We start from the raw sequence: 27,032 nt of genomic DNA on the forward strand, positions 1-27,032 counted from the left end.
TGAATTTGGACTTCTAGCCTACTAGACTGTGAGAGAGTAAACTTCTGTTTGTTAAAGCCATCCACTTGTGGTATTTCTCTTATAGCAGGACTAGATGACTAAAACGCTCTCTCTCTGTCTCTTTCTTGTGCCCTGACTTGACATTTGCAGGGGAGGAGGGGCAGTAAGTCAAGCCTCTCTTGGACACAGCACTCCTCTGCCTCCAGCCTCCATGGGGCTGGGGAGAGGGGGGGCGCTTTCCACCCAGACACAAGGTCTACCACAGAGCACACCTGCCAGCTCTGGGTCACCTCTCTCCTCTCTGCTCTGAGGCAGCAGACTGACCCAGGCCGTGCTGAGCTGGGCGCTGCATAAATGTGCCAACTTCTCTTGCTTATAGGCACAAGTCCTGGGTATTCCTCAGCTGACTGTTGGTAAGACTGGTGCAGAAGGGGCACTTCTGTCAGTCTGTAAGAAAACCTTTGTGTTCTGCAGCGCTGTAAAGAAAGGAGTGCTGAAGCGCTGGGCACCCTCTGCTCTGCTCTCGTCACGCCTCTGTCCTCTGCCTTCCTCCAGCACTGTTGACTTGCCTGTGGCTTCCACGCCCCGGCACCCTCCACGACCATGATCTGCTGGGCAGGCTCCATTGCTCTGCCCTACACTCGGGTGTGAGGCGCTGTGTTCCTGTCTTTCTAGGAGGCATAGAAGGTCTCTGTCCCACGGAGGTTTGCCCTGGTCTCAAGGCTGCTTTGACCCTAGAACCGTGTTTCTGATCTTTCTTCTCAGGAAAGAAGAAGAGGAATTTATGAGTGTTCTGGGAGGGGAATCCCATGGGTCAAAGGCATTTGATTTAAACAAAGTTAAACAAGTTTCTGTATTTCAGTTTTCATACACCCTACCATGCCAGTGCACGTTAAAAAGCCAGTTGCCATTGAGTTGATTCCTGCTCATGGCGACCACAGGCTTCAGAGTAGAACTGCTCTGTAGGGTTTTCAAAAGCTGGTTTTTTGGAAGTAGTTCACCAGGCCTTTGTCCCAAGGTACCTCTGGATGGACTAGAACCTCCAACCTTTCAGTTAGCAGCTGAACGTGTTAGCCATTTGTACCACCGAAATCTTTAAGGAGGGCATGTGGAAGGAGGGTACCCTGCCTCACCTTGAGTTTCTGACTTGGGTCTTGTGTCTGGTCTAGAGTTCTCTCCTTGGACCTGGTTCCTGAACACTCCCCAATTCCCAGCTGCCTGCCTGGCCCCCACCTGCTTTTCTGCTTAGAGGTCTGCCTACCTCTCTGCAGCATTTCAATTTCTATTCAGACTGCCTTCCCCCTTTTATTTCCATTTTCTCATGTAATTATTTTATCCTGACAAATTGTAAGTATTTTTGAGTCACTTCACGATTCCCTTTGGGTTTTTGTGTGTGTGTATGTTTTAAAGTTCAATTATTTTTAGTAAATTTATTCTGTTGTGTGACCGTCGCCACAATCCAGCTTTAGAACATTTCCATCACCCCAGAAAGTATAGGATGAACACACTACATGCGGAAATAGAGGTGGGTGAGAGGCCTTCGGATGGGCCTTGGGGCTGGACCACCGGCCCACCTCCTCCCCAGGCTGGTCCTGATTGGCAGCCCCCCACCGCGTGTCCCCAGCTCTCCCCAGGCACTGGGAGCTTCACAAGCTACAGAGGAGGAGCCACGGTCCCGCCTTCAGCTTCCTGTACTAGCTGCTCTGAATACTTTCGCTTTTCTTTTCTGGGGAGCCTGGCCTACTGGCTGCGTGTCACAACACAGAGGTCCTGCTCCTCCCCCTGACTTCTGCCTGGGTTCTCCCACCTGTCAAGGGTGATCCCTGGCCCACCCCGGAGCCCGGAGGCGCCAGAAGCAGGCAGCCGGCCCCATTCAGGTGGGTCTTGTCCCTGCTGTGTTCGTCTTCATTCTGGGTGACTGGGGCTGTCAGAGTCATTTCCTGGCAGCTGCTGCGGGGAGGTCTGCTATGGACACTGCGGCTCTCTCTGTAAGATAGCGTTTGCCACAGAGGTGGAGAGGGCGCTGGGGCGCGTCAGGAAACTCTCAAAGAGGGGGAGCTAGGGGGAAAGTTGGGCCCTGGTGACGCAGTGGTTAAGAGCTCGGCTGCTAACCGAAAGGTCGGCAGTTCGAATCCACCAGGCGCTCCTTGGAAACCCTATGGGGGCAGTTCTACACTGTCCTATAGGGTTGCTATGAGTCAGAATTAACTTGCTGGCAACGGGTTTGGTATGGGGAGAAGCAAGGAGCCCTGGTGACACAAAGATCTGCTCCTGTATGGAGTATAGCCTGGAAAACCGTCTGAGGCAGTTATACTTTGCCATATGGGGTCACTAGGAGTCCACATAGACTGGAGGACAGCTAACAACACCAGGGAAAAAGCAGAATGCCACCCCCTGCCAAACCCTAGCCTGTTCCTGGGCATGGAACATAGATTTACTGTCCACCCTTGCCCTTGCTTTTTGATCTTGATATCTGTCCACAAGGGGCAGCTTATTTCTGAGCCAATGTGTTCCTGGCTAGACGCAGTGGGAAGCGAGTAGAAACAGGAAAACAAGGAGAGTGCTTTTCCTTTGTTCTCTAGTGTATCATGAACTTGCGTATTTTCTTTAAGCACATTCGTAATTATTTCCTTGAAACAAATCCTGGAAGTGGAAATTGGGCCACCAGGGGACACATATTTTAGTGCATTTGACACAGGTTACTAAATCAGCCTACAGTGCCTGGAGACCTGTTTGCTTTACATCAACCGTACCGGGGGTTGTTATAATTTTCTACCTTGGTCAATTTGACGGGCAAAACATGTTGTCAAATTGTCTTTGCAGTTTTCTGACTACTGGTGAGTTAATGTGCTTTTCATGTATTTATTGTGTGTGTGGCTTATTCGTTTATTAATTGTCTGATTATATCTTTTGCCTTTATTTTATTTGGATGTTTGTCTTTTTCTTATTGATTTGTAAGATTTCTTTATGTAAGAAAAATCTGAGCATCGTCGGATATGAGATGCAGCATCGTATGCTAGTGAGAAACAGGGCTGTAGAGTCAGACGAACCCTGTTTTGCCGCTGAACACCTCGGGCATGTGATTTAACCTCTCTGTGCCTCGGTTTCATCCTTGGGAATTATAATAGTGCCTATTTCAAGTAAGTGGGGGCAGGGGGTGGGTCAGTGGTAGAATTATCACCTCCCACGCAGGACAGTCGGCTTGATCCCCAGCCAATGCACGCTATGCGCTGCCCCCATTCGTGTCGCTAGGATACTGAACAGGCTTCAGCGGAGCTTCCAGACTAAGACAAACTAGAAAGAAAGGCCTGGCGATCTACTTCTGAAATCAGCCCATGAAAACCATATGGTTCACAGAGGTTCGTTTTGCAGCTGATGGTGGGAATGACGCAGGACCGGGCAGTGTTTTTTCCATTGTGCGTGGGGTCACCGTGAGTCAGGGGCCGACTCAGTGGCAGCTAACAACAACATTTAAAGTAACACAGCATATGAAGCACTTAGCAAGTGGGCAGGTATGAGGTGAGTTCCCAATAAGTCTTAGCTGTTATCATTATTATCATTATGTATGCTGCAGATAGGTGTTTTCTGCTTGTTGTTTGCCTTCTGCCTTTTCCCTCCTGTATTCAGAAACCCTGGTGGTGTAGTGGGGGTTAAGAGGTATGGCTGCTAACCAAAAGGTCAACAGTTCGAATCCACCAGGTGCTCCTTAGAAACTGTATGGGGCAGTTCTGCCCTGTCCTTTTGGGTCACTATGAGTGGAAATGGACTTGATGGTAACGAGTTTGGTTTTTTTTTGATCTCCTATTTTCAGAAATTTTGTGTAGTAAAATCCATTGATCTTTTCTTCTCATCGTATCTGCTTCTGGTGTCATATTTAGAAAGTCCCAGGGATGAAATAAATATTCTTCTGATGTTTCTACATGTGGAACTTTAATCTAGCTGGGATTTGTTGTTGTTTATGGAATAAGCTAAGGGTCTCACGTGATTTTCTCCCCCACATTATACCCAAGGATCTCCACACCACTGTTGAACAATTCTTTCTCTTCTGAGCTGCGATTTCACCTTGATCTTGTACAGATTTTGTGTATGTATATATATATATTTTAACATCTACACACACATATTAAATGTGGGTCTGTTTTCTATTCATTTCTATTGATATCTCCCTGTTGGTAAGTTAGAGCTGTGTTGTTTAATTATTTTAGCTTTATAATACCATTTGAAGTCCCGGGGTGGTGCGAACAGTTAATGTGCTCACTGCTAACTGAAAGGGTGGCAATTTGAGTTCATCCAGAGGTGCCTTGGAAGAAGTTCTGGTGACCTACTTCTAAAAAATCAGCCATTAAAAACTCTACGGAGCACAGTTCTCCTCCAGCACCCAGGAGGTTGCCGCAAGTCAGCATCCGCTCCACAGCCTCTGGTTTGGTTTGAATAATACCTTTTAGAATTGTTGTTGTTAGGTGCCCTCGAGTCGGTTCCGACCTATAGCGACCTGATGCACGACAGAACGAAACACTGCCCGGTCCTGCACCGTCCGTACAGTCGTTGTTAGGATAGGTTAGGGCAAAGCCTCCTTCATTATTCTTTTTCTAATTCTTGATTTATTAAGTAGGAAATGTATTCTTCCAGAGGAACTTTAGAATCTTCAGTCAAAGCATTGCCAGGCTTCACGAGGCTGTGGCTAAAATTTAAACCAATTTAACAACAATAATTCAAGAGTCTGTTCTTGACATAATCTTTCCAACCAGGGCTTTCAGGACCTTTGCAAGTCCCCAAGTACTCTGATAAATTTTTATTGCTCTTCTTTTTAAAAAAGTGTTCTTGCCACTACCATACACATTCTCTTCCAGATGAAGTTAGAGCTGGCTTTCCTTTGGAGTACATCTGGTATACCTGCGTACATGTCAGAAGGAGGAGGCTCTTGCCCCAGTTCCTAGGAGGTCCATGAAGGGGTTTTCCAATTTTCCCAGAAAGGCGTTTTGCTTTGCTTGAATCTCCTGGTCCTCCTTGTTCATTGTTGCTGCTCCTCCAGTGCCTTGCAGATGCTGGCTTGTACATTCATATTTGTGAAAGGAGCCTAGGCTGATTAGTATAGATGGCTGGTATGGGTTTGGAGGAGTAGCCTAAATCTATTTTCCCAAAAGTTATTTCTCCTGAATATGAGCACCGGTTTAGGGTTCCAAGAACAAATGGGCTGGTCCCACTCTCATGCCTCACTTAAGATGGGGCTGGCTACTTTACCTTTTTTGTGTCATGTACTCTTTCAACAGACTTGCGAAGGCTATGGATCCCTTTTCAGAAAAAAATGCACTTAAATGCATAATAAAAATACATAAGGTTACAAAGGAAAACAATTATATTGAGATATAGTTGTCAAAATATTAAAATATACTTCTTGATTAACACATCAAATAAGAAGACCCAGCAATGGGTTTAATAGCTACTACAATTTCAAAGCAGTGATGGGCATAAATGAAATTTCAGGGTGTCTACAATATCTGCAGGGTGCTATGAAAATATCTGCGACTTCAATGGTAACAAAGTCGCTGCTACTGCTGATATTTCTGTGGTTTGTTGCCTACATTCATAATAGAAATAACTACCCCATTTTAGTTTGAGGCTAGTGAAATAAAGAAAATATCCCAATTCATGGATACCTTGAACTCTACAGACCTCTGCTTTAGGGTGTGGGGACTTGGAATGTTCTGGCAGGCTGGGGCCCCTTTGTAACCACCAAAATGAAGACGGCACTACCCGTTGGCATTCCTCCAGGGCAGAAGGTGGTGGGTGGGCACCAGAGGGCATGTCCCTGTTCTTTGGACAACCTCTTGTGTCTGTTGGAGGTCTGCGCTTCCTACAGTTCTACACTTTTTTCTCCTGGAATTTAAAAAAATATATATAATAAATAAGTGTGGTAAAATATAGGTAACATAGAATTTCTCATTTTAGCCATTTCTGAGTGTACAACTTAATGACATTAATAATATTCATGATGTTGTGCAACCATTATCACCATTTATTTTCTAAAGTTTTCATCACCCCAAACAGAAACTCTGTACCTTTTAAGAAGTAACTTCCCTTCCCTCCTCCTCCCAGGCCCTGGTAACCGCTAATCTATGTTCTGTCTCTACACATTTGCCTATTCTTGATATTTCATGTAAGTGGGATCATACAGTATTTGTCTTTTTGTGCCTGGCTGATTCCACTCAGCATAATGTTTTCCAGGTTCGTCCGTACCACAGTATGTATCAGAATTTTACTTTATTTTTATGACTGATTAATATTCCATCGCCTGTATAGACCACATTTTGTTCAGCCATTCTCTGTTGTTGGACAGTTGGGTTGCTCCCACCTTTTGGTTATTGTGAATAAGGCTATAGTGAATATTGTTGTACAAGTATGTGTTTGAGTGCCTGCTTTCAATTCTTTTGGGATTGGAATTGTTGGACCACATGGTAATTCTGGAGCCCTGGAGGCACAGTGGTTAAGAGCTTGGCTGCTAACCCAAAGGTTGACAGTTTGAATCCACCAGCTGCTCTTTGGAAATCCTATGGGGCAGTTCTTCTCTGTCCTAAAGGGTAGCTATGAGTTGGAATCAACTCGATGGCAACGGGATGGTAATTCTATGCTTAACTTTTTAAGGAATCTCTGCAATACTTTTTCTTAGAACCCTACACCCCCACCAGGAGGCTTCTCCAGGCACAAAGAGGTCTTTGAGGATTCTCAGGTTTCATCCTGGGGCCAAATGTCATTGCCTCCACTACTGGGTATGAACAGATGAAGGATAAAGAACCTGCTGGATGTTTTGCTTTAAATGTTGTGTAATTAACTGTCGTGGATTGAATTGTGTCCCCCAGAAATATCTGTCAACTTGGCTAGGCCATGATTCCCAGTGTTGTATGATTGCCTACCCATTTTGTCATCTGATGTGATTTCTCTATGCATTGTAAATTCTATCACTATGATGTAATCAGATGGATTAGTGGCAGTGATACGGATGAGATCCACAAGATTACACTGTCCGAAGTCAATCTCTTTTGAGATACAAAACAGAGAAACGAGCAGAGAGACAGGGGGACCTCATACCACCAAGAAAGCAGTGCCAGGAGGAGTGCATGTCCTTTGAATCGGGAGTTCCTGTGCGGAGAAGCTCCTAGTCCCATGCCTGAGAAGTTCCTTGACCTGGGGAAGATTGATGACAAGGACCTTCCTCCAGAGTCGACAGAGAGAAATCTTTCCCTTGGAGCTGATGCCCTGAATTTGAACTTGTAGCCTACTAGACTGTGAGAGAATAAATTTCTCTTCGTTAGAGCCGTCCACTCTGGTATTTCTGTTAGCAGCACTAGATGACCAAGACATTAACCATCCAGGGCCCCTTCCTCTTCTTAGCTTTGTTCATTCTGCGCTCAGAGTCCCTTGACTCTGCACTTACCTCTGCAGTATCTTTCCCCGGACATAGATTTCTCTCCCATCTGTTCTCTATCTTCCAGGGTGTTCTCACAACCTGTAGACCCTCTGATGGCCTTTTGACTTGTTTTCCAGTACTGTTGTGGATTATTTTTTTTTACAGTAGTTTTTTTTTTTTTTTTTCTTTCTTTCTTAATGTCAAATCTTAAGGCTCTAAGAATGAGGAGAGAGCCACAGGGTGGCTCAGTCTGCTGCTGGGGTCCACCCTCTGAAATTAGTTATTAATTGCAGTTTTAATTTTCTCTTTGACAAAAAATGCATTTGGAAAAATGGGATCCATGTTTCTGTTTTGTTTTGTAAAAATTTCTTGGTGGTTGAATTTTTTGTTAGTGCTTGCCTTTGCTTGGGAATTTGTCAAAGAATGTCATCTGTGAATTTTGCACTTATTATAATTTACTGATATTTTCTTGTGGCCTATTAATGGTCAGTTTTTATACATGCTGTATGTGCATAGGAAAAGGCAGACAATTTCTTTTGAGACATGAAATTGATACAGAATATATAACAGTTACGTTACCTTTACTAATCATGTCATCCTCATCTTTCATGTTTTTATTTATGTTTGCCTAATTGTGTTTTGAAGACTGTGGGTGGTTTATTAAAGTGTCTAGGTACAACCAGGGTTCTGTCTTTCTAACCTTTTTAAGGCGGTCCCTATTCCATGAGCATTGTTAGCATATGCTTTATGCTGCAGTTCAAGCAAGTGTGGCGAATCTAGCGCAATGTGTCCATACTGCATATATTTGTGAATATAACCCTGGAACCAGAAGTTGGAATTTGTTCCCAATTCTACCACTTCCAAGTTGTGCAACTTTGGGCAAGATATCAAACCTCTCTATGTCTCCATTTCCCCAACAATAAAATGGGTGTAATAATAGCAACCATCTCTCAAGGGTTTTTTGAAGGTCAAATGAGTTAAGGCATGTGAAGCTCTTAGACCAAAGCCTGGCACACAGGAAGCATTCAATAAATATTAGCTGTTTATAATATCCCACCACCTGTCTGTCAGTTGTACTACACTGGCTTGCATGTTGCTGTTGTTGTTGTTAGGTGCCGTCGAGTCAGTTCTGACCTATAGCGTCCCTGTGTACCACAGAATGAAACACTGCCTTGTCCTGCACCGTCCTTACAATCTTTATTATTCTTGAGCCCGTTGTTGCAGCCACTGTGTCAATCCATCTCATTGAGGGTCTTCCTCTTTTTTGCTGACCCTCTACTTTACCAAGCATGATGTCCTTCTCCAGGGACTGATCCCTCCTGACAACATGTCCAAAGTATTTAAGACACAGTCTCACCATCCTTGCTTCTAAGGAGCATTCTGGTTGTACTTCTTCCAAGACAGATTTGTCCGTTCTTTTGGCAGTTCATGCTATATTCAATATTCGTCGCCAGCACCACAATTCAAAGCTGTCAGTTCTTCTGCAGTCTTCCTTATTCATTGTCCAGCTTTCACATGCATATAATGCAATTCAAAATACCATGCATTGGGTGAGGCGAACCTTAGTGTTCAAGGTGACATCTTTGCTTTTCAACACTTTAAAGAGGTCCTTTGCAGCAGATTTGCCCAATACAATGTGTCTTTTGATTTCTTGAATGCTGCTTCCATGGGTGTTGATTGTGGATCCAAGTAAAATGAAATCCTTGACAACTTCAATTTTTTCTCTGTTTATCATGATGTGGCTTATTGGTCTAGTTGTGAAGATTTTTGATTCCTTTACATTGAGGTGTAATCCATACTGAAGGCTGTGGTCTTTGATCTTCAAGTCCTCTTCACTTTCAGCAAGCAAGGTTGTGTCGTCTGCATAATGCAGGTTGTTAATGAGTCTTCCTCCAATCCTGATGCCCCATTCTTCTTCATATAGTCCAGCTTCTTGGATTATTTGCTCGGCATACAGATTGACTAGGTATGGTAAAATGATACAACCTTGAAGCATACTTTCCTGACTTTAAACCACTCAGTATCCCCTTGTTCTGTTCAAACAACTGCCTCTTGCTCTCTGTACAGGTTCCTCATGAGCACAATTAAGTGTTTTGGAATTCCCACTCTTCGCAATGTTATCTGTAATTTGTTATGATCCACACAGTCAAATGCCTTTGAGTAGTCAATAAAACACAGGTAAACATCCTTCTGGTATTCTCTGCTTTCAGCCGGGATCCACCTGACATCAGCAATGATATCCCTGGTTCCACATCTTCTTCTGAATCTGGCCTGAGTTTCTGGCAGTTCCCTGTCGATATACTGCTGCAGCCGCTTTTGAATGATCTTCAGCAAAATTTTGCTTGCATGTGATATTAATGATATTGTTTGATATTTTCTGTATTTGTTCTAATAATTTTTTGGGAATAGGCATAAATATGGATCTCTTCCAGTTGGTTGGCCAGGTAGCTGTCTTCCAAATTTCTTAGCATAGATGAGTGAGCACTTCCAGCACTGCATTTGTTTGCTGAAACATCTCAATCAATATTCCATCAATTCCTGGAGCCTTGTTTTTCACCAATGCCTTCAGTGCAGCTTGGACTTCTTCCTTCAATACCATTGGTTCCTGATCATATGCTACCTCTTGAAATGATTGAACATTGACTAATTCTTTTTGGTATAATAACTCTGTATATTCCTTCCATCTTCTTTTCTTTTGATGCTTCCTGCATCATTTAATATTTTCCCCATAGAATCCTTCACTATTGCAACTCGAGGCTTGAATTTTTTCCTCAGTTTTTTCAGCTTGAAAAACACCGAGCGTGTTCTTCCCTTTTGGTTTTCTATCTCCAGCTCTTCGCACACGTCGTTATAATACTTGACTTTGTCTTCTCGAGCCACCCTTTGAAATCTTCTGTTCAGTTCTTTTACTTTATTACTTCTTCCTGTTGCTTTAGCTGCTCGACATTCCAGAGCAAGTTTCAGAGTTTCCTCTGACATCCATCTTGGTCTTTTCTTTCTTTCCTGTCTTTTCAATGACCTCTTGCTTTCTTCATGTATGATGTCCTTGATGTCATTCCACAACTCATCTTGTCTTCAGCCATTAGTGTTCAGTGCACCAAATCTATTCTTGAGGTGGTCTCTAAATTCAGGTGGGATATACTCAAGGTCGTGTTTTGGCTCTCATGGACTTGCTCTGATTTTCTTCAGTTTCAACTTGAACTTGCATATGAGCAACTGATGGTCTGTTCCACAGTCGGCCCCTGGCCTTGTTCTGACTGATGATATTGATCTTTTCCATCGTGCCTTACAATAGATGTACTTTATTTGATTCCTGTGTATTCCATCTGACGAGGCCCATGTGTACAGCTGCTGTTTATGTTGGTGTAAAAAAGTATTTGCAATGAAGAAGTCGTTGGTCTTGCAAAAGTCAGTCATGCAATCCCCAGCATCGTTTCTATCACTGAGGCCATATTTTCCAACTACTGATCCTTCTACTTTGTTTGCAACTTTCCCATTCCAATCACCAGTAATTATCAGTGCATCCTAACTGCATGTTCGATCAATTTCAGACTGCAGAAGCTGGTAAAAATCTTCAGTTTCTTCATCTTTGGCCTTAGTGGTTGGTGTGCAAATTTGAATAATAGTAGTATTAACTGGTCTTCCTTGTAGGCGTATGGGTATTATCCTATTACTGACAGCGTTGTACTTCAGGATAGATCTTGAAATGTTCTTTTTGACAATGACTGCCAACACCATTCCTCTTTAAGTTGTCATTCCCAGTATAGTAGGCTATAGATTGTCCAATTCAAAATGGCCAATACTCGTCCATTTCAGATCACTAATACCTATGATATCAATCTTCTTTATGTGTTCCATTTCATTTTTGATGATTTCCAATTTTCCTAGATTCATACTTCACACATTTTAGGTTCCAGTTATTAATGGATATTTGCAGCTGTTTCTTCTTATTTTGAGTAATGCCATATCAGCAAGTGAAGATCTCGAAAGCTTGACTCCATCCACATCATTAAGGTCAACTCTACTTTGAGGAGGCAGCTCTTCCCCAGTCATCTTTTGAGCGCCTTCCAACCTGGGGGTTCATCTTCTGGCACTATATCAGGCACTGTTCCGCTGCTATTCATAAGGTTTTCATTGGCTAATGCTTTTCAGAAGTAGACTCCCGGGTCCTTCTTCCTGGTCTGTCTTAGTCTAGAAGCTCAGCTGAAATCTGTCCTACATAAGTGACCCAGCTGGTATCTGAATACTGGTTGCATAGCTTCCAGCATCACAGCAACACGCAAGCCGCCACACTGACAGACACGTGGGGGTATGTGTTGCTAGGATTCTAGAAGTTATGCAACCATATTTCAAATACCAGCACCCATGATGGAGAGGTTTCAGCAGAGCTTCCAGATTAAGACAGACTAGGAAGAAAGGCCTGGTGATCTACTTCTGAAAATTCACTAATGAAAACCCTCTGGAACAGAACAGAATATTGTCCAACTGGGTTCAAACACGCCAACAATTGTGAAGGTGGTGCAGGACTGGGCAACGTTTTGTTCTGTTATACATGGGGTCACCATGAGTCAGAGTGACACTGACAGCAGTTAACAACAATGACAAAATTTGAATATTTCCTTATGTTTACCAGCAGCCCTTGGGGATTTTGGCATCACCTTGTAGGTCACTCTCAGGGCCATGGTTATTCAGAGTTGTAATTGTTGCCCACATCCATGAGTCTTTTAGGCAGAGGCTACTTTGGGGACTGCTAAGAGATGCGATCGAGACCAACATGCCTTTCTTTAGGTGGCTGTTTAATGCAGAGAGCAGCTCCCACACTCTTCAGAGTCTTTGATTCTCTTTTCACATCGTGCATCTTTCCACAGGATGTTCACCGTGACCAGGGCCTTGGAAGAGGCTCTTTTTCAGCACTTCATATGCCAGAAGCTGGAGATCGCCTATGCCATACACAAGCCATTTCCCTTCTTTGAAGGCCTCCGAGACAAGTTCTGCATTACTGAGAAAATGTATAAGGTAAGTGATGTCAACCACCTCCCCGAGGCAGCCCAGCCCCCACCAAGTATGCCCTGTAATCAAGGTTTCTAACCACAAACCACTGGGGCTCCTGAACTTTGGAAAGCCCAACCCAGGTACGTTCATCATCACAGAAGATGGGGATGGTTGGGAGAGAGGGAGTCACAGGGGCCATCCCAACTCCCAGTTCCCACCTGAAGAGTTTGTCACCCATAGTAAATTCTGATGTGAGACTAGGCGGATGCTGGAAGCTTTGGTTCTGTGAACCAAAATGGCACTCTGTCCATATAATTATGGGCTTTTAAAGCATTTCCTGAACCCTAGGCTCAGGGAAGTGCTAGCACAGACTGAAGGATCCAACCTTAGCCTGCTTAGCTTCAACTCCCTTTTCAGGTCAAATGCCACTCCTCCAAGGGGCCTCCTTGAACTACCCATCTAATTAAGACCCCCTGGTTATTTTCTCTCACAGAATCTCTGCTCTCCCTCTGCAGTTAGTAGTTGGGTACTTATTTGTGTTTGCTGTTTAATGCCCATCTTCTCACCTGACTGTGCCCCATGTGGGCAGTGCCATGTTGATTTTACTGCTGCTGTGTACCCAAGGACTAGCTCACTGACCCTAATAGGTGCTCAGCAAATGTTTTTCAATTTTCATCTGCCTTCTTTTTCATTTTGGCCATGTTGTCAGCAGGAGGTTTCCAGATGATCTACCTGTGGCTGGAACCCGTTCGAGCCAAACCAAGTCCAAGAGAGAGCAGAGGCTAAGGAGCAACCAACAGAATTGTCCCTTGTGACCAACTGGTAGTTCCATTGCTGAAGCATTCTGACCAAAGCCTTAAGAAATGATTACATAGTAGCTTACTTTGAATATCTCTGGGTGATGCAGTTAACACGTTTGGCTGCTAACTAAAAGCTCAGAGGTTCGAGTTTACCCAGAGGTACCTTGGAAGAAAGGCCTGGTGATTACTTCCAAAAAATCAGCCATTGAAAACCCCATGGAGCACAGTTCTATTCAGACCCACATGCGGCAACCATGAGCCAGAGTCGATTCCATGACAACTGGTTAGCTTACTTTGACCCCACTTTCCTTCCTTAAAATTTCATTCCTCAAATGTTTCTGAAAATAAGGCTCACAAAACAGACTCACTTTTAAAGAAGGTTAAATTATTTATTCCTAAGAGACTAATTGAAAGAGACTAGCCACCCAAATATGTGAGAATTTCTAAACATAAACATGTGAAACTGTGACCTTTGAGAATTTGTCTATATTTTTTTTTACTTATTTTTTAAAATTTTGTTGTTGTTGTTGTTGTTGTTGAAAATATACACAGCAAAACATTCATCAATTCAACAATTCCTACACGTACAATTCATTAACAGTGACTACATTCTTCCGGCTGTGCCGCCATTCTCACCCTCCTTTTCTGAATTGTTCCTCTCCCATTAACATAAACTCGCTGCCCCCTGAGGTTCCTATCTAATCTTTCAAGTTGCTCTTGTCAAGTTGATCCCATATAGATAGTTCTTAAAAGAGTATAATTTTTTACTACTTAAGCTAAACTGCTACTTCTTTTAAGAAGACTTCAGGGAATATTTTTAGCTTAAGATTTAAAGATTACCTCAGAGCAATAGTTTCATCTAGCTTCCATGGTTCCATGAAGTCTGGAGTATATTAGAATTTGAAATTCTAGTCTGCATTTTTCCTCTTTTGATTAGGATTCTTTTATAAACCTTTGATCAAAGTGTTCAGCAATGGTTCCCGGGCACCATCCAGTGCTTCTGGACTGACGGCAAAGGACTCAGCTGCTCATGGAGGCAATTAGTTACACATTCTATATCCTCCCCCTATTCCTGACTCTTCTTCCTCAGTTACTCCAGGAAAACAGAGACCAATTGTTGTGCCTTGGATAGCTGCTTGCAAGCTTTTCAGACCCCAGGCACTACGTAAGGAGCTAGGAGGTAGAACAGAAGGCTTAAACATGGTATTAGACCGATTAACTGCGATGTGCCATGAAACCATGACCCTAAACCTCCCAACCAGGGAACCAAATCCCATGAGGTTTTTGGGTGTACATAAGCAGCCTCAGCAGCTACCTTTTTTTTTTTTCTTTTAAATATTAAATGTTCCTTCTTAAGAGAGTGAAATGGCTTTCTGACAACATAGAAAATCACAAATGTATAATCACCCTCCATTCGATTTTGCAATTATTTACAGTAACCCTTCATTGCATTCCTTAAGGAATCTCTGGAAGCCTGTCAAAACTTGGTCCCTGTATCCAGAGTGGTGCACAACGTCCTTACCCAGCTGGAGAGAAGGTTTCACCTGTCGTTTCTGATGACGTTGTTCAGCCCGATTAACCTGCGTGAATACCCCGATCTAATGACTATTTACAGGAGCTTCAAAAGGGGTAATGAGATTTCTTGAATACTGTAGGGGCTGTAGAAGCATGTTAGAAATTGCTATGTGAAAAGTTTGGTTTGTTTCCGGCTCGGGGGAATATGCATTTCAATTTCCTGCCCTCTCTTTGGGAAGGTATGGACCATGTTCTCTCACAGGTGTGGCAGGAAGTGCAGCCCCTGATAACTCTGGCCCTGATTCTCTATGGCAAAATTTCTAGTGGACGCAAATGCTTCTGTGTGACCTGCTCTATGAATTTGGGGGAAACTGTATAGCTTAGTGTGTGAACAGTCTGTATATAGTGCGTAAGATGACAGAGTGACCTTGGGAAATGCAAAGTTATAGACACCAGGTCTGGCGGAGGACAAGGAGAGCCAAGAGAGGAAGCGACATGGATAGGGACAAATAATCATAAGGATCACTTCTTTGGGTACTTACTATATGCCGGGCATTATCCAGAGAACTAGAGATGGTTATCATGTGTCATCTTTCAGACAATCCTGTGACATCATTAGTATCTCCATGTTATGGATAAGGAAATTAAAGCTCAGAGAAACTTCCCCAAAGTTACTTGTCTGTTAAGAGGCAGAGCCAGGAGTCACGATTGGGTCTCCCAATGTCAGAGCCCAAGATTTTAACCACTCTCCTAAACAAGGATGAGCTGGAAGCCAGATTGTAAGGCTGAAGTTGGGAAGACAGGAAGCTGAAGAGGAAGAGAAGGGACATAGAGACAGAAGAGAGGGCATGAGAAAGAAATGGAGCGTGAAGTGCACTGATTCCATTGAGAAAGAGCTGGATAAATGTGGGAGTAGAAAAAAGAATAATGGCAGAGCTGGAAAGAACGAAGCAAAGGTAAGAGGGAAATTATTTTACGTTTGAGGAAGAGCACTTTGGTCAAATCACGTGGTTCACTTGTCTGAGAACAACAGGGGAAGGACCACCAGATATCATTGGATGGTGACATTTTTCTTAATGAAGTCACCACTGTTGGCAGCACTTTTTCTGCTCGGTGACAAGTCACCATTTCTTGAGCTAAAGGGGCAGCAAAAGAGAAAAAATCGACCTCCAAGCAGGTGGAAGCGCAGGTGACTTGTTCTCCTGGCAGCACTGGGGGCAATGACCAAAGAAATTTGAACCTAAAGGCCATGGGCCTGGGGTACTGGGGACAGGGGAGAAGTTTGGTGTGACCAATTATAGGGTATAAGGAGGGAGCCACGGTCTGCAGAGATGAACAAAACCAGAGGGTACAAGTTCTAACATGCCATGCTAAGGAATGTGAATTTTATCCTCTTTACTCCAGGGAAGTATCATGTTTATTTATTAAGAGACTTCTATTAAAATGACTGCAGGTACAGTAATTATCGAATTTCTATCTATGAAAACAAAGTTAAAGAATAAAGAAAATTAAATTCCTGGGTATACAAATTCAACTTTATATATGAAACCACTTCAGCATTAATTCAGGGGTTAAGTGCAGTTTTGTTGTTGTGTTGTTGTTAGGTGCCCTTGAGTCAGTTCTGACTCATAGTGACCCTATGTACAACAGAACGAAACACTGCACCATCCTCACAGTCATTACTATGCTTGATCCCATGGTTGCAGCCACTGTGTCAATCCATCTCGTCAAGGGTCTTCCTCTTTTTCACTGACCCTCTGGTTTACCAAGCATGATATCCTTCTGCAGGGCCTGATCCCTCCTGATAACATGTCCAAAGTATGTGAGATGAAGTCTCGCCATCCTTGCTTGTAGGTGCAGTTATAGTAACATTGAATACCCAAATAAAATAAATAAAATAGAAAGAGGCCACAGATGGACCAATGAGGAGGAGGAATTTGGTTCTACACGCCTGGGGGAGGGAGAAGGAATGACTCCATGCTCCATCCTATTGGAGGTCATGTATGAAGAATTCCCCTTCTCCAAAGATGTAATTCCGAGTCTCTGGGGTGCTGATATGTGCTCATTCACTAATTCTAGTTGTTAATACCTGCGGAGGGTGGAGGAGAGACATGCCAATCCTATCTGCAGCCCCAGCTGATCCAGCCGAAGGGAGCTCCAATGTCCAACCTCCACGCCAGTACCTGCTGCCACAGCTGCCACTCTTGCCCCCGCCGCCAACCCATCCACCCCGTGCACCGAGGGTTCACCAGCCTGAGGCCTACACACATCAAAGCAGTGAGATCCTGGGGGAACGGCCCAGCCCTTCTGGCCCTGCCGGGGCTCTCCCTGAATTCATTCAAGAAGGAAGGATCACTCCAGGTAAGAGACAGACCATGTCCAACACCTGTGTCTCCCCAGCCTAGGGTGCCCAGGCACCCAGGGCCCTGTCCTTTTATTGGTCTGCTCCTTTCCATGCACCGACCTACCCATGTACAGCCCTTTCCAGAAGGATTCTGCTCACTGCAGGGGTCTGGTTGAGGCCAGAGCCCAGTATATCTGCTGCCCATCTGCACAAGCTTCCCAGGGCTGCTGTAACCAAGTACCAGAAACTAGGTGGCTTAAAATAACAGAAAGTGGTTCTCTCGTTGTTCTGGACGTGAGCAGTCCAAATTCAGGGCATCTGCAGGGCCATGCTCTCGCCGAAGACTCTAGAGGAAGATCCTTCCTTGTCTCTACCAGCATCTGGTAGCCACAGGAGTTCCTTGGCTTGTAGATACATCACTCCAACCTCTGCCTCCATCTTCACATGAGCATCTTCACTGTGTTTGTGTCTCTGTGTCTCCTCTTTTAATAAGGACACTAGTCATATTGGTTTAGGGCCCACCCTACTCCAGTATGACTTCGCGTTAACTATTTACATCAGTGAAGACCCTATTCCTGAATAAGTTCACATTCACAGGTACAGAGAGTAAGACTTCGACATTTCAACCCATAACATCAGCCTTGAATCATACCAACCCTCTGCCCTTGGGTCTTGGAACTCCCTCGACCCTAGCAATTTTACATTCATTCTTTCTCTGGCTCTTCCCAGTCCCTATGGCTTGCAATTATTTTTCTTCCTCTCTTCAGTGCTCCATGACAACTTAATACCCAAAACAAATGATAAAGACTCACAAGAGATGCCCAGCGTTCTGCCTGACCCCGTGCAAGGTAATATTCATCGGGAGGACTTAACCTTACTCAAGGCGGCTGTGAAGGAAGGCCTTGCACCTGCCAACCCAAAAGCTTGTGGCAAGAGCCCAGGAAAGAGAACCGGGTGTCACAAACGGAAAGAAGCAAAGATGGTGACCGATTCACCAACCTAGAGTAGGAGGGATTGTCAGGGACACTCGGCCACAGCCAGTTTGATGCTGTGATGTCCAAACCACAGTTACCACTCAGTTGATTCCAAGTCAAGGTGGCCTCCTGTGTGTCAGAGTAAAACTGCGCCATAGAGTTTTCAGTGGCTATGTTTCAGAAGTAGATCACTAGGCTTTTAAGGCACTTTTGGGTGGTCTCGAGCCTCCAGCTTTTTGATTAGCAGCCAGGTGTTTTAACCATTTGCACCAGCTTAGGGACTACGATGTCCAAACAACCCAGTCAAATTGCAAAACAAACCAATGATCAAAAGACACTCTTCTGAATTGACAGGTAACTTGTGCAACACACCATCCATGACCCTTACCTGATACGTTGCTCCCTCCTGACTATGAGGACCTTTCAGTTTCAACCTTATTATTTTTATATGGCTTGGATTCTGAAAGTTACGGAAATACACCCGGTTCTCATTACTCATGGATTCCATATTTGTGATTTTGCCTACTAGCTAACATTTATTTGTAACCCCCAAATCATTTTGCTGTTATTTGAGGTCATGTGCAGAGTGGCTAAAAATATGAGTTGCCCAATGCAGCTCACACCTGAAGTTGAGCAAGGCTGATTCGGTTAGTTCAGCGTTCATAGGGACTTTATAGAACTTTACGGCAAATAACAAGAATCAATATAATGAGAATTAGAAAAGACAAAAATTTTAAAGGTATCCCAGAACTGATTTAGCTTCTAAAATTGTGTCACTTTTCTCCCCTCACCCCCCGAATCGTCATTATAAAAGAGTTTGGTTACATTAAGTATAACATTTGTGTGTTCTTAGATGCTGTCAAAAATAGTATCATGAATTCTGAGCCCTGCAGTATGGAGAATAAGGGCTCATAATGGATCTTCCTCTCTCTAATACCTATCATCCAAATAAGATTTACATAGTCAGGAAGATAACAGCAATGAAAGATTCCGTCCTCTAGATTTTCAAAGGAAACCCTGGTGGTGTGGTGGTTAAGTGCTACAGCTGCTAACCAAAAGGTCGGCAGTTCAAATCCACCAGGCACTCCTTGGAAACCCTGTGGGGCAGTTCTACTCTGTCCTATAGGGTTGCTATGAGTCAGAATCGACTCGACGGCAGTGGGTTTTTTTTGGGTTTAGATTTTCAAAAGAAAGAACAAGTGCCTTCACTAAATTAATAAGTAAAATTGAAAGTAAATGATTGTTCAGTTCCCCAGTGTGTCTCACCCTTGCCCTGGGCTTGGTGCTCCATCTGCTGGTCATCTTTATCAGCTGGCATAGATTGTTCTCTCTTCTCTCACTCTGGTGCCTGGTTCTTGGTTCCTGGTCCTGGGATTTGTCATTCTTTTCCTTCCTCATCCCAGTGTCCAGTAGCAACCTAACTTCCCAAATAAAAGATAAAAAAGACCCTCAAGAGATGCCCCCTGCTTCTTGAGGCCTTGTGCAAGGTAATCTTGATTTGGAAGACTTAAGCTCGCCTGTTTTCACGTCTACCAAGAGAAAAGCCAGTGGAGCTTCCTGGCACAGGAGTCTCCTCCCCACTGTCAATTACCATCTTGGCCCAGCTTCCAGCTGCCCACCCAGCATTCCAGGAGCTTGGATAGGCAGGAGCCCCAAGCTCCTGATCAGAGACAAAGCCCACAGGGAGGGAAAGGGGGCAGAGACTGGAAAAACTCAACTTGGAGGGGGCACCGATGACAGGGGACAGGAGCCCCACTAGTACCTGCTGGACACTGACTTCAAATACCAGTAAGGTGTCTGCAAAGGGTGAACATTCTTCTGCCACATGGTGGGCTGTGACAGGAACCCAAGGGGAAAAGACAGGGCATTGAGCCAGGGTAGGACCATTTGATTCAGCCACTAAGCTGAGGCCACTTCAATACAGTGATGTTCAAAATTGCTCCCTCAAGGTGCAAAACAAACAACAAAACCACTGTGTGGGTCCAACAATTAATGGGTGCCGTCAGACATTGATGATTCTCCATCCTAGCCCCCACTCTGACTCTGGAAACTTTGACTTTCAACCCTAGTCATTGCTATAGCATTTGGATTTTTAAGAGTAGATATTATTAAAATGATTTGAAAAGAAATCTTTTTTTCAAAAGTCTGATGACTGCTCCCCACCTTCCTTGATTCCTGTTCCTAAGCAGGCCAGAAGTTGAGATATCTCGTGGCATCATCCAAACAAGAAGAATGTGGCAGCCTTACATTAGCTGGGCTCTATTAGTTACAGCTTCAAGGCCTTCTGTCTTCTTAGTACAGCAAAAAAAAGGGTGGTGTATATTTACTGTTAACCCAACCCCAAACCAAACCTGTTGTAACCCCATGAGTTGCAGAGTAGAACTGGCTGCAATCTTTACAGAAGCAGAGGCCTTTCTTTTGCAGTGCCTCTGGGGGGCGGGGGAGTTAAGCCACCAACCTTTAGCTTAGTAGGTGAATGCAAACTGTTCGCACCACCCAGATGCCATCGAGTACAGGCTACCTTCTGCTTTCTTCATATCTTCATATAGTCGTTGTATATTCACATGAATATACAAGGCACTTAGCGTCCTTCACTATTTCCTAATATGAAATCGTTGCAGAGACAGCATTTAAAGAACATCCATATGCAGACACCTAGGCAAGAACATGTATTTGTCACATGGCAAAGATATTCCTCTTCATCGCAGCCACCAGAACTCAAGTGTTACCACCTGCCACCACTCTTAGCTTCATCCCTGAGCAAGACGTAGGGGCACTTCTCTAAAAGGGTCAGACTGAGCCCTCCACTGGGGGGGAATTTTCCCTGGTCCGCGGTGACAGTCACCCAGGTAGCTAACAGTAAGCAAAAAAAAAAAAACCACAGGTTGATAAATCCCGGGCAGAGCCAGGGCACCTTTCCGACTGACGTTCCCAGTCCTCCTCCCTTCTGGTCCTACCAAGTTTTCCCTTAAAGCTTTCTCATCAGCCTGTTCTGACCTTTGAAATGAATTCTATTTGTTTGTTTGTTTTTTGTCAGGGATAAAAGAAGATTCTCCTGAACCAAATGGCCTCCAAGATCCCCAAAAGGTATCCAGCACACCTCCAAACAAGAAACGTGAGGGTTACCTTTCTCCTGCAGGTGTGTGTGTGTCGGGGGTGGGGGGCGCATTCAAAGCTGCTTTCTGTTATTGAAACTCACCTTGTCCTAAGCACCCAGTGAAGACTGTGGTCGTGTTGCCCAGTACTGTTTGTTTTTTCAATTCGCATTCTCTGCATCTTCCTCACTGACCTTTCTGAAAATAGTAGGGAAACCAGACTGCATCATGGCCCTAAAAATACGCCCCGTTGAAAGCGACTTTTCTGACATCCTTTCTTGCTGTTGGTTGCCGTTGAGTCCCACCAGGCTCATGGCCAACCTTACGTGTACAGAATGAAGTGTTGTCTGGTCTTGTACCATCTTCATGACTGTGGGTGTGTTGGAGTCCGTTGTTGTGGCTATTACGTCAATCCACCTCACTGAAATCTTTAAGATCTTCTTAATGCAGTAGTTGTAAATCCCGTCTGTAACTGAGAGTTGGTTCTCCCGAGATGACACCACTTCCTCTAAGAGACGGCTGCCTATTCTCCACCATCGCTTACACCTCAGGGTGGGAGACAGGATGGACGTCCATCCCTTGCTACCCACTGTCCCCATCAAGTCCATTGCTCCTCCATCCTTTCCTCTGAGGCTCAAGCATTCAAATGAAAAACTACTGCATCTTCAACCAGTGGTTTCCTCATTCCTCCTCACTCCTCCTCAAAGGCTGACTTAGAGTTTCTCTGTCATGTCAAGTCCTGCCATCATCCTGATGCTTTCACTGTGTACAACAGACAATCCATCCAACACTCTGGCCTCTCAAACCCTTCATCTGCTTGTCCCTTATGACTTTTTCACCCACCAGATCTAGGCCTTATCATCATGCAAACCTGGCTCAACTTCCCAATAATTAATTTACAAATTCCTTTTTTTGACACCTATCTTTAAAGCTTGCTCCTTCTATACCTATCACTCAACCTCTGAGCTCTCCTCTTCAGCCCAGTGTTAAAAAAAATAAAAATTCAAAACTACCTCTCTGATTTCTTCCTTGCAATTTGTTCCTTCTGTAGCTGTCCTTCAACCTCATTTGGTTGGCCACTGACCTTTCTCTTTTCCAGTCCATCATTCTCCTTTCTTCATCTCTCTTTAGCCACTTACAGTCCAAGATCCATCACTGTAGTAATCTTTGGCCAATATCTTAACCTGCTTTGTCCTTCTGGATTTTCCTAGAACTTTCTGGCAAGTCCTGGAGGCACCTAATCATCTGCTTTCTCCACAGTGCATCTGAGAAGCAGGCAGTGATGGAGAGAGTCACACAGCGGGGCCGAAAGTACTTGCTGTGTCTCTGTGATTCCGGTTCAAATGATCTCTCCACGCTGTGTGACATTTCTACCTCATGCTTCTCCCATCTTCTGCAATGATCCTTTGAAACCACATTCTTTTTCTCAATAGATGACTTTGCCTCCTTCTTCTTAGAGAAAGGCATTAGGTGGTGTCACAGATTGAACTATGTCTCCCAAAAATATCTGTCAGCTTGGCTAGGCCATGATTCCCTGTATTGTGTGACTGTCCACCATTTTGTCATCTGATGTGATTTTCCTATGTGTTGTAGATCCTACCTCTATGATATTAACGAGGCAGGATTAGAAGCAGTTGTGTTAATGAGGCAGGACTCAATCTACAAGATTGGGTTGTTGTTTTAAGTCAATCTCTTTTGAGATGTAAAAGAAAAAAGCAAACAGAGAGGTGGGGGACCTCATACCACCAAGACACAAGAGCCAGGAGAATAGCACATCCTTTGGACCTGGGGTCTCTGAGAAGCTCCTAGACTGGGGAAGAATAATGACAAGGACCTTCCCCCAGAGCCAACAGAGACGGAGAGCCTTCCCCTGGAGCTGGCACCCTGAGATTGGACTTCTGGCCTACTAGACTGTGAGACAATAAACTTCTCTTTGTTAAAGCATCCACTTCTGGTATTTCTGCTACAGCAGCACTAGGTGACCGAGACCAGCGGGAATCCCCCAGTTTTCTACTATCAGCCCTGCAAACCCTAACTGCAGCTGCCTGCATCCCCTTCAGGTCTCTCCTCTCTGAGGCAATCCTTCCACCTTGCCTTTCAGCGTGATCATGCCTTCTCTCTCTTGAATAGTCAGCATCTCCCTATCTCCCTCTCACCAGGATCTGCACTCAACCAATGCTCAGGTCTCCACACCCCCATCTCATAAAAGGAACTTTCCCTTGATCCTCATCTCATTTCTGCTGCTTCCATAGCTCTCTCAACCAGGCTTCTAGAGATGAGTTACCTAAGCTATTGTCGCCGTCTCCCCTCTTCCCTCTCTCCTCTGCTACCTGAGACTTTCTTCTTTCTCCCATTCAATGAATGGCATTACCTAATGCACAGGCTGAAAATCATTGACATATAAGGTTGGCAGATCTGTGTATGTATCATACATTGTCTTTATCCTTTTCTTTTTAAGGAAAGAAAAGAAAAAGAAGTGTCCTATCAACTCCAGAAAAGAGACATCAGAAAAAAATCTTCCCAAGAGGTAAGATAAGGGTACAGGTGGAGGCTGAAATAGCTCATGCAGCACCTTGTAGGCCACGGTGGGGAGTTGAATTTTATTCTAAACATGTGGGAAATCATTGAACGGGCCTAGCAGTGAAGTGACATGAAGACAAGTTTTGCCACTGTGTAAAGAGGGAGTTAGAGTTAGGGAAACATGGAGGCAATCATTTGGGGAACAGATGCCCTGAGTAATAATAGTACCCTGGATTCAGGTATCTCCTGGTAGAGTGGGGGCTGGAGAAGTAAGAGGTGAGGTCACTAATGTGGGAGGAGGTCACTAAAGGGTGATTCAGCCAGTCACTCAAAGGTCATGACCAGAGCCGAAAAGGCAAAGACCGAATGTGCCCAAACACCTGAGCCTGAGCATAAGGGCTGATGGCAGAATCTGCCATTGGAATGGCTCAGTGTGGGAGGCTCACTCATGGAACAGGCATGGAGTGAGGGAGATGTGGAAAGTAATAGTAGAAGGAAGGAGACGTGCAGAGAAAGAAGGTGAGGTAAGACAAGAAGGACAGAGAGAGCAAGGACCTGTGGGTCTGAGAGTGGTGGTAAGAAGAAGTAAATGTCTGCACAGTGTACGGTTCACCTCCTCTGTGGCCACGTGGATTCACACAACCACTTCCCAGTGTCTACCGTTTGTTCGCGTTAGTAGAGTAACCACTGCGGATGAGCCTTGTCTGCCCCTCCACTGAGTCTGGAAGGCTCCTCTCTGATCTGAGCAGGCCCAGTGCTCCAATCCTCACGGCAGACATGTTCTCAGGATTATTTCCTAATGGCTCACCTTTATATGTATATGAAATTATTACTATTATTATTCTATATATCTAGAATTAACACATACTGTAAAGTTGCCTCGATTGTTCACCAAATATTCCAGTGCCTTGTCGCCCCTCTCCCCTGCTGAAGGTTATACATCCCTGCCCTGTTGACTCAGAAATGGCCATGAAACTTGGCCAAAAAAGTATGGACAGAAGTGAGCGATCACTTCCAGGCCAACCCTTTAGGAGCCCGTGCCAACCAGCAACTGAGACTAGCAATATCCTAGACAAAGGCTGCTGTGCCAGGCTGGAACCATGAGTGTTGATGACAGGTGATTGAGACCCATCTAACTTGTGATGAACAAGCAGCATGAGAGAGTTGTAAATCTTTGTGGTTCTAAATCAGGATTCAGCAATCTTTTTCCATAAAGATCCAGATAATAAAGATTTTGAGTTTGGGGGGCCATACACTATGTCATAATTACTCACCTCTAAAAAAAAAAAAAAAAAAAATTCTTTTTTTTTTACTGTTGTAGCATGTAACCAGCCAGAGACAATACATAAACAAATGCCCTTAGCTTGTTGCAGTAGAATTGTATTTACAAAAACAGGCGAGGGACCCAATTTAGCCTAAGGACGGTAGTTTGCTAACACCTATAATAAACCACTGAGATTTGGGAAGGTCATACTTTAACACAACATTACCTAGCCTTATCTTGGCCAATATTTTAAATATGAGCATTTTTAATACATTTGTCATTAGAATTTTTTTCTTTTGAGGATCGCCTGTTTACATTTGCCCATTAAAAAAAAAAAAAACCTGTTGCCGTCGAGTCAATTCTAACTTGTAGCGACCCTATAGGACAGAGTAGAACTTCCCCATAGAGTTTCCAAGAAGCACCTGGCAGATTCAGACTGCCAGTCTTTTTGATTAACAGCCGTAACTCTTAACTACTATGCCACCAGGGTTTCCCTTTTTTTTTTTTTAAGACTTAAAAAAACTATTAGGGAAATTAATCTTTCTTTATACTTATTGCAATTTCTCTCATTTTGTTTTTGTCTTTTAACTAAGTTGAGAAGCTTTTGGTAGCAGAGAAGGTTTTCATTTTTAGATAGTCAGATCAGTTTATATTTTCCAGTATAGTTTGTGCCAGGATTTCTCAACCTGGGCACTGTGGACATTTTGGACTAGATACTTTTTTGTGTGGGGACTGCCCTATGCATTTTAGACTGTTTAGTAGTATCCTTGTCCTCTACTCATTAGTTGCCAATAATACTCCCCAGCTATAACAGCCAAAAATGCCTCCAGGCATTGCCACATGTCCCCTGGGGGGCAAAATCACCCACCATTGAGAACCACTTCTTTGTGCCTTACACTTCATCCTTTATAAGTCTCTTCTGTGCAATATTTATAAGGCTACATCCCTTTACTAATTCCTAGTATTTGTATTGAATGTATATACGAATATGTGAAAAATTTGACTTCTGTAGTATTTTTTGATTTTCTATCTATTAACATGGAAATTGTCAAAAATGAAATGGAATACATAAGGATCGATATCTTAGGCATTAGTGAGCTGAAATGGACTGGTATTGGTCATTTTGAATCAGACAATCATATGGTCTACTATGCCAGGAATGACAACTTAAAGAGGGATGGCATTGCATTCATTGTCAAAAAGAACATTTCAATATCTATCTAGAAGTACAGTGCTGTCCATGATAGGATAATATCCACACATCTATGAGGAAGACCACTTAATATGACTATTAGTCAAATTTACACACCAACCACTAAGGCCAGAGATGAGGCAACTGAAGATTTTCATCAACATCTGGAGTCTGAAATTGATCGAACATGTGACCAGGATCCATTGATAATTACTGCTGATTGGAATGGGAAAGTTGGAAACAAAGAAGAAGGATCAGTAGTTGGAAAATATGGTCCTGGTAACAGAAACAATGCTGGAGATTGAACGATACCATTTTGCAAGACCAACAACGTCTTCATTGCAAATACCTTTTCTCAACAACATAAATGGTGACTATATACGTGGGCCTTGCCAGATGGAATACACAGGAATCAAATCAACCACATCTGTGGAAAGAGACTATGGATGGAAAAGCTCAATATCATCAGTCAGAACCAGGCCAGGGGCTGACTGCAAATCAGACCATCAATCACTCATATGCAAGTTCAAGTTAAAACTGAAGAAAATTAGAACAAGTCCACGATAACCAAAGTACGACCTTGAGTATATCCCACCTGAATTTAAAGAACATCTCAAGAATAGATTTGATGTGTTGAACACTAATGACCGAAGACCAGACAAATTGTGGAATGACATCAACAACATCATACATGAACAAAGCAAGAAGTCATTAAAAAGACAGCAGAGAAAGAAAAGACCTAAATGGATGTCAGAAGAGAATCTGAAACTTGCTCTTGAACGTCAAATAGCCAAAGCAAAAGGAAAAAATGATGAAGTAAAAGAGCTGAACAGAAGATTTCATATGGCAGCTCAAGAAGACAAAGTAAAATATTGTGATGACATGTGCAAAGACCCGGAGATAGAAAACCAAAAGGGAAGAACACACTCAG

At 43.7% G+C, this 27,032-nt stretch overlaps 1 protein-coding gene across 1 annotated transcript in view; it reads left to right on the plus strand.

Moving 5' to 3' along the window:
* The window catches only part of SP110 (SP110 nuclear body protein), a 48,318-nt gene that overhangs the window by 538 nt on the left and 20,748 nt on the right, over positions 1-27,032 (plus strand). The window contains exons 2-7 of the mRNA XM_023557779.2: positions 12,274-12,421; positions 14,658-14,826; positions 16,792-17,073; positions 17,824-17,904; positions 21,068-21,169; positions 23,584-23,652. Of these exons, the coding sequence (XP_023413547.2) occupies positions 12,274-12,421; positions 14,658-14,826; positions 16,792-17,073; positions 17,824-17,904; positions 21,068-21,169; positions 23,584-23,652 (851 nt within the window). The remainder of the gene's footprint in view (positions 1-12,273; positions 12,422-14,657; positions 14,827-16,791; positions 17,074-17,823; positions 17,905-21,067; positions 21,170-23,583; positions 23,653-27,032) is intronic.

This window comes from Loxodonta africana, chromosome 6 (genome assembly GCF_030014295.1).
Source record: "Loxodonta africana isolate mLoxAfr1 chromosome 6, mLoxAfr1.hap2, whole genome shotgun sequence".
NCBI classification, from domain to species: Eukaryota; Metazoa; Chordata; class Mammalia; order Proboscidea; family Elephantidae; genus Loxodonta; species Loxodonta africana.